Below are 21,874 nucleotides of genomic sequence, written 5' to 3' on the forward strand. Positions count from 1 at the left end.
CTACTTGTTATATTACTAATACTTAAATATGTACTTGAACTGATCAACTACGTAATGTTATTTATGATTGGTCAGGACAGAAACAATGGTTAATGATGGTGTGTACCCCAGAAAGAAAAATAAATAATAGTAAATAAAGGTATTTCTTTGTGGAAAAAGTAAGGCCATGCAGGATACCACGTTTGCAGACTGAGCTAGGTTGTGATGGCAGAGAAACGGCTTCTCTGCATCTTCTTTGAAAAAGGTAAACCTGACATGCTCGAAGCCAAGGTGCAGTTGTGGCTGCACCAGCCACAGCCTTGCCTCTCGCCAGCATGGCCAGCAGAGGCCCACACACACCAGGCCTCAGTAGCAGCAGAGACAGTTCTACAGTCACCAGAACATTCTCATGTAGAAAGACCTTGGTAGGTCTGAGGGACCTGGGGAAATATAAGCAAGGAAGAAACAAAGCAGAGAAAAATAAATAGCACAGACCACAATCTACAAATCCAGCCAACTTCCTTTTTTAACATTCACCAGTTGTACTCAATCGGAGCACATGCAGACAGCATGTATGTGTTTCACGTGTACCACCTCTCAAAACTCACAAATTAAATTGTTTCTTTCATCACCGTGCACCTACCCTCTGCACCATTCAATGGAGACTCAACAATCAACTAGCTAAAAGTTCTGACATTATGCAGCTCTTGTCATAAGCCTTGCTTAATAAAGATCAATTGAACATATTACAGAGGCCCACATACTTGTTATAGAAGCTGAAGAGTACTGATACAGGGTTAACCAATGTATGGGGGGTTGTACAGGGGGGTTGTACAGGCGGGGTTAGAGGAATTGGCTTGCTTAAACAAAAGTATTGTCTGTACCTATCATGCCTACTAAGCAGAACAAAGGCACTATCCATTGATAAGGAAAAGCAGACACCTGGTTCTATTGACAAGGAACAGCAGACTGATTCTACTGATAAGCATCTATTGATAAGGAAAAGCAGACACCTGAAGGGGGAGAAGCAGATGGTTTATGGCTGGGACCCCAACCAAACCCATAGGCCATATGTGAAGACTAAAAGGTGAAAAGTTCAGGAAGAGGAAGACTCATTTACTTCCTCTTGAAGACCCCTACCCACAGGAGGAAGACTCATTTACTTCATCTTGAGACCCCTGCCCATGACTAGAGGGGGCACTGCAGAGGCGCAAAGACCTTCTAACTCATTATGATACAAAGTGGGGATAGGACATGAATATGCAACCTTATGAATATATATAACTTTAGAGAATAAATGTAGAGGGAAACAACACTGAGGTATGCATGACTTTGAGGAATTATCCCCGTGCGTCTCAGCGCTGAATAAAAAGCATACCTACTTTACAACTTTAACGAGTTGTGGAGTCTATCCGCGTATCAGTACAACCCTCCCGCATCCTTCCAAGTTAATTTTCAACTGAACGAAGATGTAATATACGTGCAGACAAACTCCTGCTGCTTTACAGCTAGCTCCAACTCCTCTATCAAAGTGTTCTTTATGAAACACAGGCAGGAACCATAAGGTTTTCTCCTTTAAACATGAAAATGAAGCTGAGTGGTTTCAGAAAGCTGCTGCACAAGCCCATTTTAGCTGACATAAGCACGCTTCTGAAAGTCTGTGTCACTTCTTGTGTGCCTGTTAAGCAAAATAAGACTTGTGCAATATATGACTCTATAAAAGCTTTTAAAAACTGTTAGCAGCACACTTCATACCCAACTGGCTTCTATTACATTGCTGCTGCTGCTGCTGCTCCTGAGAGCCTGAGCATACTCACACCAGAAATACAGGGGTGCCATCAGCTGCTAATTTCACCACTTTAGCTTTGAATACTTCAAGTAATGCTTTTACTGACTGCTGCTTTAAAAGTCTTCAACTCTTTGTGGGGATTGGTCTGGTAAAAGCCTCAGCTTACACCAAACAAAGCAAACATCAGAGCTCTTTGGTTCTGACAAACCATGGGCTGAAAAAAGTCATGCTATGTCAATGGCTTTATGACCCAGCAGAGCACACTTAAGCTTCAAGGTTTCACTAAATTCATCACGCTAATTAACACCAACTAGGGATTCAGACCTTTGTTTTTCCTTGTGTCAAAATCACTTTTTCCTTGCCAAACAGCTATTCCTCTGAACTCTGTCCCTCAGAGATCACTCAGTTTTCTGAACCATCTAATAATGCACTGCCTGCACTATTTTTGTAGGGACTGGTCCTTCCTGTGACACTCTGTTATCCAAAAAACACACCCTCTTTGTGTTTGGTCCTGAGAGAACTGAGCACTGAGAAGCTGACTTCAGAAGAAGAGTACCCCCGCCACCACCTTCCAGAACCAGGACCCTGTTCTTTAGATGGTTTCAGAAACAGCTTTCCAATGGTTCCCATGATTTTTCCATCACATTTCTCAGAACAACTGACAGACACACATTAACTGATTAAGCCACTATGAATGTACTGTCACAGCTTTCCTGCAGGAAAATACCTAGCTTTAAGTTAGTGGACCTAAGTCTTTATAGCAATGTATACTTCATACTCGGACAAAACTTGCATCTCTTTTTATCTTGCTAATTACAACCTGCTGTAACTTGGAGACTTTTTTCCTCTACATCTCTAGAGTGGAAGACAGACAGCATGATCTCAGAAAAAAGGACCAGAAAGCCATTTGCAGTTCCTATCTGCAAATCTCTTCATTTTTCTGCACAGAGCACAAAGATCATGGGTACAGATGAAAAGAGAATGACATGATTCAGGAACTGCAACAAAAAGCCTGAAAAAAAAGACATCCTTATCGTGCAGGTACAAATTTCAAACGTGTAAAAGAGGCTATTTCATACCGATGATTGATTTTCTTTCATCTAGCACTATCCATTTTTATCTTCCCATATTATCTTGAAAAAGACACTGAACTCTCAGTTTACAATGAATTGTAAGATTCCTCGTATCTTCAAGGAACATCTCAGATAAGAGTCCAGACAAATTGGATGTGCAATCCATAATAGCAGCGACAGAGCAAAACTGAAAAAGCTATATATATGATTCCAGCAAAAAAAAAAAGAAACTAAGCTTAAACCAAAACGTTAAAACATGATATATTTAAGCTTAAGGGTTTTTTTTATTGTATTACTTTGGAAATATCTGTTTAATCCATTTCCTGATCCTTCTGTGTCCTGGTCTTTATGTTATTAGGCATCAGTCAGCTGACAGTAAAACCTTAAGACCAAACCTCAGCTCACAGCATTCTGTAACTACAGAATGACACATATATTTTGAGAACATGGAGTGTGCACTGCAGAAGCTAGGAGCCCAACCGTTCAATCTTCCAGGCTTTTGCCAGTCTTACACTGCAGTTAATCAGAAATTACCCAAAAAGAAGTAATGTTTGCATAATTACTCCATTGCTTAATTATGACACCATATAGCAGATGGGAATAACTTTGCTAACATTTAACTTTTCCCAGCTGCGTAATCAGGGTAGCTGCTACCCACTTTTCTGTGAAATACCCAGTACATTCACTTTTCTACCCTATATTGCACTTAAGAGTAAAAAAGCCACAGCTGAATGAAACAACCATTTCACCAGTTAACCTATTTTTTTCATTGAATGGATTTTATCATGTGAGAGTGTATAATCTCAACATACACCATTTATCTTTGAATAAGTTATAATGAATTCCAGTTATATTTTTTAATTCAATATGATGTAGGAAAAACCTGTCCCATCTGAAGTAAACAGCTTTTTCAATATGATTCCCCCCTCTTAACCACAATTTGTCTTCTCTCTTCCTTTCTCATCTATTACCTATTGTCTTCTAGAACAGCTTCGTATTAAAAACTACAGTACTTCAAATCCCACATTCTATTTTTTTTTTTGGAATTATGGGTTTTTTAAAGAACACTGAGATGGTGTAACTCTGTGAAAGGCTTTGTCTGCTTTAGGCATTTGCTTCAGTTCGCTGTAGAATTAAACTGCACCAAATTTTCTTGAGAAGGAAAGTATCTGGAGAAAATCCAGTTCATGTTTCTATGCTTTATCTCTGTCTTACTGAACAAGTAAAATTGGTTTTACTGGATCAGTAAAGTCCAGCTTCATCTTTATTCAGATTTTGTATGATCTGGAGCAAGATGGGAGCAACAGCAAGCCATAGTAAAACATCAAAAATTATGTTTCAAAAGTAAAGGAATGAAACAATAACAAAGTATTGGTTCTGAATACGATTTTAGTGTTGTTAACAACAATGAACTGAGCACTTTTTTTTCCCATCAGGAAGATTAATCTAAATATAGCAAACTTACGTAGACATCAAGGACTTCATTTGTTGGGCCATCTGCTAAAAATGACTCTCCTGCAGTGCTGGAGATTTCATTTGGGCGTTTATAAATGAACATTGTCCCACCACCTTCATATCTCCCAGGTCGATCAATTGCCCAGTTTCCATTGATGATGGACCGTCCTGATCGACTTCGCAGTGCTGCAGAGGATGGGGACAGAAACACAATGACTCTGATCAGAGGAAATCACCTTCACATACTGGTGCCTAATCAGATCCTCAGAGGTGTACTGTTAGTGTTCTCTGATGCCTGGGGCCAATGCTGTGTGGCTGTTGAAAATAACAGAGTTATATTAGTAGTTGTACAGAGGAAAAAACCCAAACCAAACAAATGAACCTTAGAAAATTTTGTCATAACACTTGGTATGTTTGTGCTGCAAGAGGAGAAAGAAATGTGACGATGGCTCTGGATCAGATCCTGTGCAAACGTATTCACTTTTTTTATTTCATTTTACCTAATGCTACACATTTATTTTTCCCAGCAGCTTTTGTACATCCACTTGTTTCCCAGCTCTCATTTTCTGACACATTAACAAAACAGTCTCTAACATAAACATTACTTGAAAAATATTTTACACAACATCAGCCATCAAAATGGCATCGTCATTACTAATATAGGGCTGGAGTTAAAAATATAGCTCACATACTCTTGCATACATTAAATATGAAATCCATTCACACTGGAATGTTTTTTACACTCATTAAATTTTAATTCAAACAACTGTGGAGTAAACACTTCTGCAAAATTTGTTGGAGACTGGTTTTACATAGGTTTTTAATATGGAACACTGCCTTAACTTTATGACCTGAGTATTTTTCTTATATTGCTTATTAGGCCAATTATCAAGAGCTTAGAAAAAAGACTGCAAGCTGGCTAAGATTAAACTGTTGTTAATAATGAAGCTGTGGAAAGATGGCTGTCTGAGAAACTGAGAGTCCATTAAACTTTCATTTCAAATCCATCATACGGCAAGTCAGAAAGAGGCCTCCCCATAAAAAGGGAAAATGTGCCTCTTTTATGTTTTGATCACTCTGCAGCTACCACCTCAACTCTGCCCCCCAAAGAATTTTTATAGTGTTAATATTTGTAGTCAAAGCATGAAAGATTATGAAAAGCTTTACCATTAATTCCTCATGAGGAATTCCTCATACAGTCTGTAGCTGATTTCATTTATCTTTCATTCTGGGACCAGCTTCTTAACTACAACTGTGCTGTTTGCAGTGGCCTTCACTAATATTTTGCACTAGAGCTATGGAATATTTCAGGATACAGCACTTCTGCTTAGGCTACAATTCTATGACAAAGTCTCAATAGGCCATACATCAAAATCTGTATTTCAAGTATCTGGAGTATTGATTTCCCCAGTTCGCTTACAGCTCTCCTTTAAAAGATGTTATGTAGCTCCTGTCTTCCTCTCCTACAATTCAGAGAAAATCAGCCAAAGATAATTTAAATAAAGGTAATAAACTCTCAGTGCTTCAGTATTGTAAAACTCTCTCCAAAAGTACTTGAAGATAACTTCAGATACTTAAAAACCCAACACAAACCAACCACTATTCAGTATTACAAAACACAGCTTGCCTTCACGCCTGTCAGCCTTGCAGTATGGAATACGCAATACATTTTAAATCAATGAAGAGCATATAGACCACAATCTATAGATACTCGAAGTCATAGCATACAGCTACTTACAAGGCCACTTACAAGTACCTCTGATACATAAAGAGAAAAAAAAGCCAATTGCCTAGAGACTCAATAATCTATTGGTTTTAAAATAATAAAATATGTATTAGTTCAAATAGATTCTCTGAAATAACTCCTTTCCAAAAGCATAGGTATTTGCTGATTATTGGAACACACCTTAGTTACAAAATATTTAGGAGAAATTTGGCACACTTCTTGAGAACTGAATTACGTATTATTTCCCTCTGACATTTTGAATTCAAACTCCTACCGAGGTCACGGCAAAGCTCTCACAGGACTTTGAGCTTAATTCAAGAAATATTAGTAGGGCTACTAACCTTGTAATCAGAAAGAATCTGATCTTTAACAGTCTGATCCTACAAACCTCCTAGTCTAGAGCCAACTGGGGAGACTAGTTGGCCCACTGACTGGGCCCTAAATTAGCATCAGATTGTATATGCTAAACCTGAAGAAAGTATCTCTGCAGATGGGATACCTTCATCTCTTGCACTCTATTTGGTTTCCTCACTGGCAACCAAGACAGGGTAAGGGTACAGATGTTGCATGCCAAAAATGGGGCATCTTCTAACTGTGCATAGCTGAGACAAAGTGTTGCTGAACTTTCAATCATTCTGCACAAGTATCCAAATTTGAAATACTCATTCATATTTGGATCTGGGAAGCATCTGAAATTTTGGTTCTGTCTTCCTATACAGTTACCTTATTAATACAGAAACCTACCCTTACAAAACTTGATTTTTTTTTTAATGAACGGGAATTTAAAAACCCACTTTTTAGAAACCAACCATTTTCTTTACAGATTTGAATAACTTGGGTACATGCTTATTTCCCCCCAAAATTGTTGCGTGTTATCCATGAACTGAGTAGCAGTCATAACATCGCCAGTTGACAGGTAGTTACTCAAGCAATGGCTTAAATATTTTCATAGTACAGAGTAGATAACAATGGACATAAAAATACAAGGTTTGCAACACTATCACAAAATATGATAATTCAAACATACCATTATTTTCAAGGAAAGATTTATGTAGTTTTCTTATCTAAAATATTAACAGAAGATTTAGATGATCATTATATTCTTCGGCAGTGGTGAATATAGCATGTTCAATAGGATTTTTTCTGATATTCTACTCATATCCTGCTTCATACGGGAATAAATCTGAAACAGTGAATTGCATTAAACCACTTTTGCCAAGTTTGTCCTAAGGTTCTGCTTTAACAGGTTTTATCCTTCCACAATGACACAGCCAAAAAATGCCACTACAACTGATGCCTGCTCTGCTACATTCAATTCTGAATCGTGCAGAGGTGTCTCTTCTCTAAGTAACAAGTGACAAGACAAGAGGTAACAGCCTCAGGCTGTGCCAGGGAAGGTTTAGACTGGATATCAGGAAGAATCTCTTCACAGAGAGGGTGCTCAGGCATTGGAACAGGCTGTCCAGGTCAGTGTGGAGTCACCATCCCTGGGTGTTCAAAAACCGTGTAGATGAGGCCCTCAGTGACATGGTTTAGTGGTGGACTTGGCAGTGCTGGGGTAAGAGTTTGACTTGATGATCTTAAAGCTCTTTTCCAACCTGCTGATTCTATGATCTATGCGTCAGCAACTGCAGCACTGCATTCACAGGAGATAAATTATTGGCAACTTTTCCAATGGCTTGTTGCTTGGAGGAGACATGCTGTCTCTTACCTTTTCATTGTTCATACCAGCATTCTAAGCTCCTCTGCAGCCTACAGTTAAAAGCAGTCTAAGCCCAAACAACTGATTGCCTCTTCTACGCCAGATGGTAAAGCTCATCAACAAAACCAGACAAACCCAAAATTCCGAATACCATTACCTTGGCACAAAATGAAATGTACTGCTTTGGTGTCAGAAACTTAGTACCTCTGGTCTGACTCTGAAACACACAGATTAAAGTTGAAATTTAATTGCGTCAAAATAAGAATTTGAAAGTATTGTTTCACAAACATCTGCTGCTTTCCTGAAGGAGCAGTGAGTGGCTGCTTACACAGATGCACGCATAGTTTTAATCCTCCTTCAGATTTTTGTTGAACTTGCTACATTTTGATAGGCCTTTCCCAAATTTTAATTTCCCAAGTTTTATAATGGTAAGATCATTTTGGTCCAGTGGTGTAATTATCTTTTTTTCCCTCTCTATATATGAATTTATCACAACACTAAAGCAGCAGCGCAGGTGAAGTTTCACAGTAAAATACTGCTGTCAATAAAATTTCTTTATTTCATCATAGTTCAAGATTGTCCTCAGAGAAGGAAGTTCAATCTTGCTCACGTGCCTGTTCTTGCAGATCATCTCAGGCTACAAATCCCACTATATGCTGATTCAAAAAATTCTTGATTTTTTCCTACCTACAAAAAGAAAATACTATTTACTTGCTTAAAGGTAAAAGTTTCACAATTAATCATTGCTAACAGAAACACCCAATTTTTGGCCACTGCAAAGAGACATTTTCCTTTTGACGTATTCATTAAACTGTTGTTCTCTAATTTTCCCCTGATGATGCAGCTTCCTTTGCACTCAGTTATGCCCATTCCTTCCTTTGCTTCTGCCTCCAAAAGCCATGTTGATGTATCAGTACAAGCTAAATGCTGGGGCAGCAAAGCAGACCAATAACTACTGCTGCAATAAAATAATACAGGCTTTGAGAAACAAAACTAATCATATAGCCATCTGATCTGTTCAGGCCCAGACACTGAAGCAAGATCAAAGTCTCAACGGCTTGGATAAAATTCTCCAAGTAATTTCAGATTTAATCTGTACATTGCAAAAGAGCACAGAGTTTAGCTGGATGCTGTATTTGCCCAAGTATTTTAATACAATCTTCCCTGACAGGTACTAGTAACAGCCAACTGAAACAAAAATGCAGTAGCTAGTGAATCCTTCCTCTTTTGTTCTACCTTTTTGATGAGAAGCAAACTGAAACCCACACACTCTCTGACTACAGTATTCTCACACTTGAACTTCTCAATGCCCTGGCCCATGCAAGTTACTACAGAATATGCATACAGCGATACATGACGTGATGTGACATTTGCAAAATGTGTGATTATATGGCATTTATTGCGCTTCAGTGACACTACTGCTCCCACGCACATCATACTCAATCCCACCGGGGAACAGTGCGCAACACTGAGCATCTAACGAGGGACCATTTGAAAACTGATATAAATAGTAGTGTTAATCAGAGGATTATTTAATCAATCAGAGGATGTATTTAGATCTTTTTACTCACACAGCTGCCAGAATAAGACTGTAAATACATGTCCATTTATGCCTGGAACTTTTGAAATAGGGACTTCATGAAGCAGATTAGATGATGCAAGTAAAAAGGTTAAAGTTCATTTCAGCATTTTGGCAATTCTTCCACTGTAAGGCATAGGCACTCCTTATGAATTGCATCTTAGCCTTCATTTTCAGGGTGGATTTATTTTCTCCTATTGCTTCCCCTATTATAACTGCTCTAATAAAAAGCCTTTTCCCTTTCCTGAGTGACTGCTTTTGAGTGTGTTCTTGAGTGACTGATGACTTTTAATATTATTATTCATAACTACAGAATTAATGGGATCTGATGAAATCCATCTGTGGGTCCTGAAGGAGCTGGCAAATAGAGTTGCTAAGCCACCGTCCATCATATTTGAAAAATCATGGCAGTCAGGTGAAGTTCCCGATGACTGGAAAAAGGGAAATATAACCCCCATTTTCAAGAAGGGGAAAATGGATGACCCGGGGAATTACAGACCAGTCAGTCTCACCTACGTGCCTGGCAAAATCTTGGAGCAGATTCTCCTGGAAGGCATGCTAAGGCACATGAAAAACAACAAGGTGCTTGGTGACAGCCAGCATGGCTTCACTAAGGGGAAATCCTGCCTGACCAATTTGGTGGCCTTCTATGATGGGGCTACGGAACTGATGGACAGGGGTAGAGCAGCTGATGTCATCTACCTGGACTTGTGCAAAACGTTCGACACTGTCCCACACGACATCCTTGTCTCTAAATTGGAGAGACATCAATTTGATGGGTGGACCACTCGGTGGATAAAGAACTGGCTGGATGGTTGCACACAAAGAGTTGTGGTCAATGGCTCAATGTCCAGCTGGGGACCAGTAACGAGTGGTGTCCCTCAGGGATCAGTGTTGGGACCTGTCTTGTTTAACATCTTCGTCGCTGACATGGACAGTGGGATTGAGTGCGCCCTCAGCAAGTTTGCCGATGACCCCAAGCTGTGTGGTTCGGTTGATACCCTGGAGGGAAGGAATGCCATCCAGAGGGACCTTGACACACTTGTGAGGTGGGCTGATGCCAACCTCATGAAGTTTAACCATGCCAAGTGCAAGGTCCTACACCTGGGTCAGAGCAATCCCAGGCACAGCTGCAGGTTGGGAAGAGAAGAGATTCAGAGCAGCCCTGCGGAGAAGGACTTGGGGGTGCTGGTTGATGAGAAAATGAACATGAGCCGGCAGTGTGCACTTGCAGCCCAGAAAGCCAACTGTATCCTGGGCTGCATCAAAAGGAGCGTGACCAGCAGGTCAAAGGAGGTGATCCTGCCCCTCTACTCTGCTCTTGTGAGACCTCACCTGGAGTATTGTGTGCAGTTCTGGTGTCCTCAACATAAAAAGGACATGGAACTGTTGGAACAAGTCCAGAGGAGGGCCACGAGGATGGTCAGGGGACTGGAGTACCTCCTGTATGAAGATAGGCTGAGGAAGTCGGGGCTGCTCAGCCTGGAGAAGTGAAGGCTGTGTGGAGACCTCATAGCAGCCTTCCAGTATCTGAAGGGGGCCCACAAGGGAGGGACTCTTCATTAGGGACTGTGGTGATAGGACAAGGGGTAACGGGTTAAAACTTAAACAGGGAAGTTTAGACTGGATATAAGGAGGAATTTCTTTACTGTAAGGGTGGTGAGGCACTGGAATGGGTTGCCCAGAGAAGTTGTGAATGCTCCATCCCTGGTGGTGTTCAAGGCCAGGCTGGACAGAGCCTTGGGTGATATGGTTTAGTGTGAGGTGTTCCTGCCCATGGCAGAGGGGTTGGAACTAGATGATCTTAAGGTCCTTTCCAACCCTAACTATTCTATGATTTTAATAACACTCACATGACTTCCATGCTTTCCATTGGGAACAAGTTAGCAGAGGAAATACTCCCAAATGTTGAGATATGACTCTAAATAGCTTACCTGGAGCTTAAAATTAGTTTCTAAAAGCATTAATTGTAGGACATAATAATATTTCCTGGGAAAGCAACTGAAAATTAAAGGACAACAACAAAGATTGAGTTCCTCTTTATGCTACTGTTACGTTTACAAGGTCTCTAGCACAAAAAATAAATCTGCTTAGTCCTCTTCAGCATGACAGGCTTTATTAAAGTCAGGAAAGTGTGGAGGCATTAACGGTATGCTCTTAACTATATGTGCAAATGTTGCTCTGTGTCAGGATCTCAATAACCACTACCACCTTTAAAGATACAACTATCCAATTCTGCACCAAGGCTGTTTTGATTCCCAATTTGTATCACAGCATGTGGACTGCAGTGACTAAAAGAATCCTGTAAGAAATGACATCACTCCTGAACAGAGTCATCTTATTTTATGAGTAGTATATTACATCCCTCTATACTGGAGGGGAAGTCAATGACAAGTTATTTGATGAAGGTAAGAATAATTCCAACATTAACTGAAAATGAGCAGGCTTCACATTAATCTCTGAATGAGCTAAACTAAAAGGACTTATACAATTAATCTACACCATGACAGTGTATGATAAGGAATGAGATTTACATTTATTTTTACCTAGCCATTCTCTATGATTAGATAGCTCAAATACATTTTATTAAGTACTATTAAAATAACCTATAAAAAAGTTTTCTTCTAACTTGCCAGAAATTTCCCTTGAGTTGAAAGGGTAGGAGGAAATGGGGTAGGAAGAAATGACTGAATTGCCAATTCCACTCAAGTCAGTGTAAATATTCTGCTGTTTTCAATGGTATATAATTTTACCATTGTTCAGGTTTGTCCTGAAAATACTGAAAAGGGAAAACAGAAGGGCTGGCACAAGACTAGACTGAGTGAAATTAAGTGTGGAGAAGATTAAAGAGAACACTAAAACCCAGAGGAATAGAGTAAGAATCATGCATGTCTTGTATCTACAGAAACACAATGTTAAATATGTATCTGCACAGCTGTACATGTCCTCTTCTGTTTTAGGAAATCCAGCACCTCAAGGGAACTCCTGTGGTTCAGAAGGACACAGGAATTGATCCACAGACTGTAACTCATAATTGTGCGGGGTTTCTACACAGAACTTCAAAAAGTCGCTTCACATTCTTACTCATACATCCCTACTTTCTTTCTCTTTAACTAAGGTTAAAGTTTCTAAATGGCAGTCTCAGAACTTCAGTTCTTGGAAGGTTTAATACGAATTTCAGTCCTATCCCAATGAAAAAGCATGGCCTGAATTTTTAGCAACATACTTACTACCACACCTCAAGTAAGATCAGGAAATACTCTTCATTGGCAATAGCTGTAAACCAACTATTTAGAAATAACAAATAACGTTCAGGACTAGAGGTCTCCAGGAGGGATACATTTCCAACATAGCATGTGATCTTCAGCTATGTAACTCCCACTGAACCTGCAGATTATAGTATTTGGCTTAGTTACATAATTTCAGTTAGACTCTGGTTCTTGTATTTCAGGAGTTGATCGGACTGACTGCTAATGGCTCTGAACATGATAGCTGAGCCTTCTGGCACAGCTCAGATGCACATTAGTTAGCCCAGCACAGAAACTCGGCACACATTTGGCATAAATCCTAGGGGTGGATAAGTACAATTGAATTATCTTCTAATCTAGACACTACATCAGTCAAAAGGGCCAGATTAGTGAAATGCAAATGTACAAATACCTCACTCTTTTCTCCAGGTGGCATAACAAGAAATTTTCTCTACCTTCTCTCACTCCTGACAATTGCTAAGAAATGGAACAGTCATAAGACAGTTAAGTTAAAACAGCAGACTGGGATATCTCTGCAGAAAAATAGCACTGTATCTCCTGAGTATCCAAAGCTGAAATAGAAAGAATTATAACTGCTTCTTTTGCTTGCTAAATAGCTTTAATCCCTCACAGTGAAAAACTGGAGCTAATGAATATTCCTAAACTGTTTCAAATTTCAAGTGGAATTTCTCAAGAGTTTTGGATGCTCTGTGTGGTAAAGTTGAATGCTGTAACCCAAATCACACAGATCTGTGAGCTGCAAAGCACTGCTGGGTCCCCTAGCCTAGACATGAATTCCTCTGGCTCAATGTCTGTCATTCCCACTCTCTAGAGAGCTTTCAAAGCTAGTGTCTGATTTCAGGCAAGTCTCAAATGCAAAATTTAAACAAATGCTGACAACAGAATAGAAGAGAAATCTAAAAGCCTTCTGAAAGCCACCTGAAAAGCAGGTTGCAGCCTGAGCCCGCAGCTCTCTGCATTGCTTGGCCGGCCAGCCAGCCAGGCTAGCAGCACATGCAGAGTTTAGAACCAGGGCCAGCACACAAGGTAGATCTGCACAGGGCACTCACAGGGAGACTGAAATTGCTAGACCAAAGACAGATCAGGAGTTAAGAGATCAGCGGCTATTATGGATGGAAGAACATTGGCTTTGGTTATTTAGTCATCATTATGGTAAGGATACAGGAGCTTTGACTAATTCAGTGGCTGTTATGGTAAGGACACAGACCAGAAATTAAACCAGACAGACTTAGCTCCACTGCTGTTGTAAAGCCCTGAAAAATCATTCAATTCTTCACTTATTCTCTAATAAAAGCTGACAACAGTGTAGTAAACCTTGGTCTTCAGCTTAAACCAACATTAATTTATTACAGATCCTACTAGGTATTTGGCTTTTAGCAAAGAAAAATAATGTATGCACTAGTGAAAGGCTGTCTCCACTTACCTGAGAACACTTTACCAGAAGATGAATCCCTGTCACAATAAGCTGGGTGGTCAGAGGAATGCTGGAAAGTCAGCTCAGCACTGGTATCCACTTTCTCATACATTCTTTTCTGCCTATAAGGCTCAGGGCAGTCTCACACATGTTATTGTTTATGTCAGTCTGCACATTTAAACGTAAAAAAGATATTCTGGGACTGAACTGATTTGATATTTATTTGACAAAACTATCAAACAATGTGAAACATACAACTGATATCTGGAGGTAAGCCCAGAAACCTACAGACATGACAAAATTGGAAATAATCTCATTTTCTTGGTGATTTTTACAGGTCCAAGGACAACAAAGAATATGACTGAATTATTTCATGAAAAGCAGCACAGGATTACCCCAAATACAAATCATTTCAGTGCATCACTTCTCATCCTATTATTGTCCTTTATTCCCAAGCTACCTATTAAGTTAATAGAATAAAAATTTTCTCTAATCAAACTTTTTCATGCAAACACAGAAAACAAATAACAGATGTCCAAGTTGTGAGTCTGTCCCCAGATCGGGAAGTAAGTCTGGCTAATTAATGGCAGTATTTTGTTTGCAGTACAGATAAAACAGTGGAGTCCAGATTCTGAATAGATAACAGAAGAGACTACTTATCACTGGAACAAACTATATAATTATTTTGCCATCAGGAACTAAATTAATGTTCTTCCAAGCATATGTGGGAAAGAATACATAAATAAGACTTTCATAGGCTTCAGTATGATATATGTATCTGTCTTCTTTGAATCAGTCCCTGTTTCAGAGCTCCTAAATTCACAGCCTACTTGATTAACAACTATTTTACTTCCAAACTGAATACATGGTTACACATGGTTACATTATTTATGGACCATAACTTCTAGGGAAAATATCTGACCATGAACTAACAAAGTGAACTAAATATAAAAGATCCTTCCGGGTGATACTGATACACATGTACTCCAAGTCCAGTAAGTTTCAACATTGCATGTTTTTCATTTATAATCCTATCAAAAATCCACATAATAACTTCAGTGGTTAACAGCATTTTCTGATTAACTTTAGTGAAGACAGAAATAAACCCCACCCTAAATACTAAAACACATACTGGTGCCCTCTACAATCACTTACTGTCAGACACAGTTTAGGATAATGGTCATCTGAGAGAGAAAGGAATTTTTGGCAATTCAGTGGAGAGAGAAAATATTTTCCATTTTCATACTAGGATATATCCACACATACCAATCATTTTATTTTGTTTTGCCTTTCTTTTCCATTCATTTAATGTGCCTTTCTTTTGAATATGCCTCACAGAAAATCTATTCCATGTGTTTGCCAGTGTATCTTCATTATAGGCATTATTACTATTAGTAGTATTATTATTGTTAGAGTTTAAAGCTTTTTATTCAAATCAGGTGTTACTACATATTGCTTTACTTCCCAAGCAGAGAGCCAGGCCTTTCAGCCCATCTAAGGTAGTCCAGTTCCAATGAAATCAATGGCACCATTGTAATTTACAAGCTGCTGAGGATCTGCCCCTGCTTGTTTGAACAGCAGCTTTTTTACATCCATAAGCACACAGGCATAGCAGTCTGCCAAAAGTTCAAAAGCGTTTTTAATTTTTGTGCACTTCTCTTCAAACACTTTTAAAGTTATTTGGGCAGTAGAAAAAACACTTGACCCAGCTAGGCTCCAGAAGTGTTTAATACAGTTCATTGCAGTAGGGGTTTCTTAATGGGCATTTTCAGGCTGTTCCTTATCCTGCTGATGGGATTGTGAGGATCCAATTAATTAATGTCAGAAAAAGACTTTGAAGATAAGAAGCACTTTCTGTGACGATTTTCTTAAAGAACCAAGGAGCTTTTGTTTCAACAGCCAAATTCTGGATGGAGATATGAAATACAAACCCATACACCAGTGGATTTCAACAGAAAACACCACTGAAAGAAGGTGAAGAAGGGCAGCCTTGCACAGCAAGAAGTTTTAGTCACTGTTCCCACCTTCCCTCTGCATCTATTTACCGTGCTGAATGGTTTTTAAGCATTTTAAGCAGCTAAAATTTTAAACAGCTACACTGCTTGTTATTATTGATTTAAAAGGCAGTGTCTTGAAATACTTCCGGAACGTCTTAATGATCTATTGAAGTCTGGAGGCTTTCAAAGACCAAGAAACCTAGGCAGCTCTGCTTATAGGCACTCTGCATGCTGAACCACGCACAAGATGAAAGGTCTGGCCCTCTACCACATTCCCTCAGATCAGTTCTAGGACTTTTTCCTTATATTCACTTGGACTCTGAGAAAGCTGGATCATCATGACAATTATGAGGTTCAAATTAAATATTTAACTGAATCCACTGTCATTTCTGCTAGGGATGCAAATATTCAATGCCTTTGGTAGCACCCTCAGTTTCATCTCTGTTGTGAAACCCAATTCTCTGAAAAAGATTACTATAATTTATCTGATGTACAACATGCCAAAACAGAATTTATACTTCAGACTCTTAAGCACTTTAAACCAATTAAACACGTTACCATTAACATTTGCCTGAAACCCTTACCTACATAGTGTATTTTTAAGGTTTTCAGTTGCCAGAGTCAGCACATATGCAGGCCTAAAGAGTTCCGATATTCCATTATTCTGCACCACTAGGGAGAGCAGAAATTTCACCCTTGAAAGTGGTGGTACTGAACTGCCTTAGAAGGAGAGAACAAGAAGAGGTCAGAACTGCAACTCAGACATTAAAAGCTGTTTCCTGGTTTTCAAGGGAAGAAAGCCATAGGATGGCTGCTTTATACTGGAGGAGGAAAGAAAAAGCACAGGCAGGTGGCAATGCATAAGTTATCAGTTCTTGTTAAAATCTAACTTCAACAGGAATTTGACTCTACATATATAATATTGTACCAATTTTAAGACATAGGTATACCAGAATGAAGGAGCAACAGACGACTTGTGTATGAGCAGATGCTATATTCATCTAACTAATTCTGAAGCCTAGCAGCGTTCCAACATGCCTGATTTTTGTTGGAATCCTGACCATATTACCACTGATTTCTGCTTGAAAGAAGTGATGAAGCTAGCAGACTGGAAGGAGCCATCATCACTTCACCTCCAGAAAAGTGTTAAATTCCTGTTGCTCCATCTGCATTAGTGATGATATTGAAATAAAAAAAAAAAAAAAAAAAAAAAAAAAAGCCTACATCCCTTTCCACACTTTGTTTCTTCCTCCTGATTCTTTACAGACTTCCGAGGTAAGAAAAAAACTATTCAATTTGATTTTACCTTTGCTTCAAAAGTGTATGCAATGGAAATGTAGATACTAAAGACATAGCACGCATTCTGGAAAACAACAGAGAGCAATGAACTTTAAGAATTCTCATTTGATTTCTCAGTTTAACTTTCAACTTTTGCCAACAAAATCTCAGGAGCACAACTCTGGCAGGACAGAACATCAAACATCCTAAGGCGGCAGATCCACCTCATTCTCAAGAAATACAAACTAACATTCATCTTCCAAGGTGCATACGGAAAGTCACATTGCTGTTTTCTCAAGTGTCTGAATCTCTCAAATAATTGCCTGTTTTTACAGTAACACTGTGTTCCACTCTTTAGTATGCTCATTTCACAGTCCATTAACCGAAGATAAATAAAGGCAAAGAACAAAGATGCTTGTGAAAAAAAATAGCTTGTGAAAACACTACTTCTGTTTGTTGTATGGTCATCAAATATACTTCCTCCTGGGTTCTGTGTACACACCTCTTCTGACATGTGAACTACCACATGCAGTTTGTTGTAAAGAAGCACTCCAAATGGCCACTATCAGTGCAAGGTAATTCAAGGTTAATCTGAACACATTAATAAAGTTTCCCATGTTTATGTATTTTAAATTAAACTGTCTTCAAGGTTCATGGCAGCACACTAAATAACAAACGTGACACTTCTTCACACACTATCAGAATGGAATAAAATCCTCTATTTTGCTTTGCAATTCTCCAAAATTGTGTCTTCTGCACATCCACTCATAATTGAGCCCACACTAAGATGGATGGAAGGAAGGAATCCTCTATTTCATAAACCAGTGAACGCTGAGACGTAACTGACAAACTTTGCCTTTTCAATGCACAACATCTCCCTCTAATAGAACTAACCACTGGTAGTTCATAATAAACTAGGTCTGTTGCTCATTAGGACTGTAGGAACATTTTCAAAATAATCCATGAAGTACTGTTTTGAACTAGAGACTCAAAAGCTTCTGGAATGAACTAATGTGCTATTAGAAGAAAAAAGGGAAGAATTAATTTTTCACTGTGTCAATAAACACAGGCTGAAGAAGCCACTAAATTCTGAAGACTACATGCTTCTTTCAACTGATACTGGAGACTGTTTCAAAAGTTCACGTTGTTAAAATATAACTGAAAATTATGATGTTGGAAAGTTACAATCCCTTAACACAAATTTAAGACTACATCATGCTTCTCAGTTTTCTTTTATAAGCAGACATGTATTGTCTGTTTATAATGTAAGTTTAAGCCCAAGCCAATCCCCTCAGCTTGGCCTTTCCCTGCATTAATTAGGCTTGAGGAAGGGGGAAATAAAACTACTTGGTAAGAACAACAGAAAAATGAGAGGGAAGTATTTCTCTGGATATATAACAACATCTTCTAGCTCTGCCAGACACTTTGGGAAAATCAATCCCGCCAGTGCTCTGGCATACAAACCAAGAAGAGAATGATGAAATGTTATGACAGAAATTCAACAGTAAACTTGTAATTATACTTACTGAAGGAATCTTTATTCTACAGTCTGACTGAACATCTGCAGGCATGTTATACACTAAGATGTTGTTGCCTTAGGTCCTTACAAGCAATTTACAAGACAGATGATGGGGCCTGGTTTTGCCAATAAAAATGTATTTCTTTTCCAAGTTTTCCAAAGCTCTGGTATTGCTTATCATTTAAATATGCTCATGCCTTGGTTTGAGTCCTCCTGCTCAACAAACAGCCCTGCTCTTGGTCCTCCCTGAGGTTTACCTCATGTAATTTCAGTGAAACTACTACACAGAATCCTTACGTTACAATCCTCACAGGTTACACTCAGATGTTCCTTCCTCTGTACCAGTTACAGATAGAGTTTTATAGATGTGGAGGAAGCAGCTGTAGTCTCATGCCATAGCAGTTATGCTGACTGACTGCATGCAGACTCAGAGCTGTGTAGTATTTTCTCTGGTATAAGTGCTGGTGCAGGTGAACATAGGTGAATGAGATGGACTAAGTATTAACTTCTGAACAGAGATTAGCTGATGCTGGACTATCATGCCCTTAATAAAACCCTTATTAGCATTTTGTGGTTAGCTGTGGTCAATAGATATTCAGTTTTTCTAGCTCAGGGTCCCTAAACCATGTCTAGGTTAGCAGTGAGAGCTGGTGACCTTTGCCAAGGAGCTCAGTGAAAGTCAGTTCATAATCCCAGAGCAGACATTCACCTGACCCAGATCTCTCAGTGACACTACCAAAGTTTTTAGAACTACAGAAGTTTGATTCTAACACAGATATATAAAATAAATGGAGCCATGACCGTGGGGTAACTACTGCTGCCATAGGTACAAATATGAAAGGAAGACTGGGTCTGTAACGCTTCTACGTACCCAAACGTTTCTGACACAAAGTGAAGTAATATTGGATAGAAAACAAAGATACCGGGCAAGTTAAGAAATAAAGGATAAAGTTTAATCTCCCTTGACTAACTTAATCACACAGTCTATGAATCAAGTTTTAAATCCCTATATATATTGCATATCAGAAAAGACTTGGATTTCTTTTGGAATTTAATACTGCAATATAAAAATATTCTCTGCAGATGAAATCCCTTTATGGATCCAACCATGAAGCCACTAATCATGTAGAATTTCTACTGGGTGATTATTTTACTAAAAGAGATTTTAAAAAGGGTAAGAAACAAAACTGCTGAAACTGAGAAGTTCAAAGGCAAATAAGAGAAGCAACAGGGAAAAAAGAAAAAGAAGTTTCTTTTACAGAATCAGTCAAAGCTGTAAGAACGCATCCTATCTGACCTGATCAAGGGACACTTAAGGAACAAAGAAAGGGTTTTCACTATCCAAAAGAGAATTCTGCTCAGAATAAAATAAGATTAGTGAATCAAAGAATGCTGTACAGGAATATCTGCAACAATTGAAACCAGGTTCCCAACCAAATATAATGGTTTTGTTGTGTAGCATTTGAACAACTATTTAAATTAGTAACAACCTCTCCTTTTGGCAAGAAAAGGAAGAAATGTGTCTTCACGTGATTCAGGAATTTGCCTATGGATAGTTTATGCATCTGGACTGACACTTGTCATTCTTTATGTATAGCTGTCGGAGTGTAAAATTCATTTTGAATGAAATTTTGTAATAAGTAAGAAGAGGAAAGTATAGTATCAGACCCATGACTAACAAGCTAAGATCATTACACCCTGGTCAAAACTTTAAGTAAAGGAATATCCTTAGTTAACGTAGTTTTTACTTTAAGACAACTAAGCAACAGATTACATACGAGGGACTTTAATCAACTCAGAAAGCAAATGACTTCCAGAGAGTACATGACATTTCCATAAATGGTCCCTTGTTGGCCATCTTAGAGACAAATGAAGACCGGAGTGCAAGCAAAAAGTCAGCAGCATTAGTGAGAGGAGAATCGATGTTACCAAATATTGGTCAGTGCCATGAAAGGTATGCATTGTAAGATGCTCAATTAACATATACCGTTCAGAAGAGCTTAGATTTTTTAAGAAGCCTTGAACCACGTGTTGATATTCCAAACACTGTACACTACAATGTTCAAACAAGTATTTTCATATGAACTACTTGATGGTTTGGTCATCAACTAGGACAATAACTTAAAGATTTGAGATCTAAGAAGTTCACATTAATTGGGTTCAGATTAGCAAAAACTGTTCAAACAGCCCACCTCTTTCATTTTTTAATGAATTTTCTTTGAAATTTGGCAGTCAAGTTCTTCGGTTCTGCTCATAACTGGAAACAGAAGTATAATCAAAACATGGTGAGAAAGGCTACAATTAAAGATTTTGGGGTCTGACAAGAAGCAGAAAATATTTAAAATATGCAGTCAGTTTTCCTGAGGCTTCCAGGCCAAAGGGGGTTGCAAAGTCGTATAAGCAACCAGAATCCTGGGTGTTTTACAAGTCAAACTGAACAACCAGCCTGAGTGCCTTCTCACTATTTTGCATATTTTATCCCTTTCCTTTCCTTTCAAAACAACCTTTCCATATTTCAAGAGGATGAGAAAAAAAATTAATACAGAACTTATGAAACAAGCACCTCAATGGGACTCACTGCTGGTAGCTATTGTTCAAATGATGTATTTGCAGGGCAGATCATCAAAGCAATAGCAGGCCTCAGCTGGTGCACTGCTGTATTGATAGCTGTTTTTATAAGAACACTGCTTACAAACAAATGGTAGAAAAAACCCGACACCACCTCTGTCAAATGATGACAGTACTAGGAAACACAGGAAATGAAAACATGATTTCTACAAGTTCCAAAACTGGTCATAACTGCTGTCATCAACGAGCAAAGTAAAACCCTAGCCAATGGGGGCTGGAAAGATATATTCAGATTCTTCTTCAAGATGCAGAGGGGGAAAAAAAAAGAAAGGCCAGGAAGCTGTTTGCCTGCAAAAATCAGTAACACGGAGAACTCTCCTTGAGATTCAGGCCGAATGGAAAGCCACCACTGTCCCAGGCCAGGCTTCTTGCTCAGCACCCCAACTTAGGGCTCTCTCTCAGCAGATCTTCCACAATTAGCAAGAAAGGAGAATTGCATTTAGAAGCCCTTAAGTGAAAACACCAG

General features: G+C 38.9%; 1 protein-coding gene across 6 annotated transcripts in view; it reads right to left on the reverse strand.

Annotated features, from left to right (window-relative positions):
• THSD4 (thrombospondin type 1 domain containing 4) overlaps positions 1 to 21,874 on the reverse strand; it is a 317,127-nt gene that overhangs the window by 29,937 nt on the left and 265,316 nt on the right. For all 6 annotated transcript variants that reach the window (XR_009742235.1, XM_061447099.1, XM_061447101.1 and 3 more), the window contains one exon: positions 4,307 to 4,482. Coding sequence is in view for 5 of the 6 variants with exons in the window: in XM_061447099.1 (XP_061303083.1) it covers positions 4,307 to 4,482 (176 nt within the window). In the remaining variant the exon portion in view is untranslated. The remainder of the gene's footprint in view (positions 1 to 4,306; positions 4,483 to 21,874) is intronic.

This window comes from Pezoporus flaviventris, unplaced genomic scaffold, assembly GCF_033815535.1.
Source record: "Pezoporus flaviventris isolate CSIRO_AGI_PZ_B2104156 unplaced genomic scaffold, CSIRO_AGI_Pfla_v1 ptg000006l, whole genome shotgun sequence".
NCBI classification, from domain to species: domain Eukaryota; kingdom Metazoa; phylum Chordata; class Aves; order Psittaciformes; family Psittacidae; genus Pezoporus; species Pezoporus flaviventris.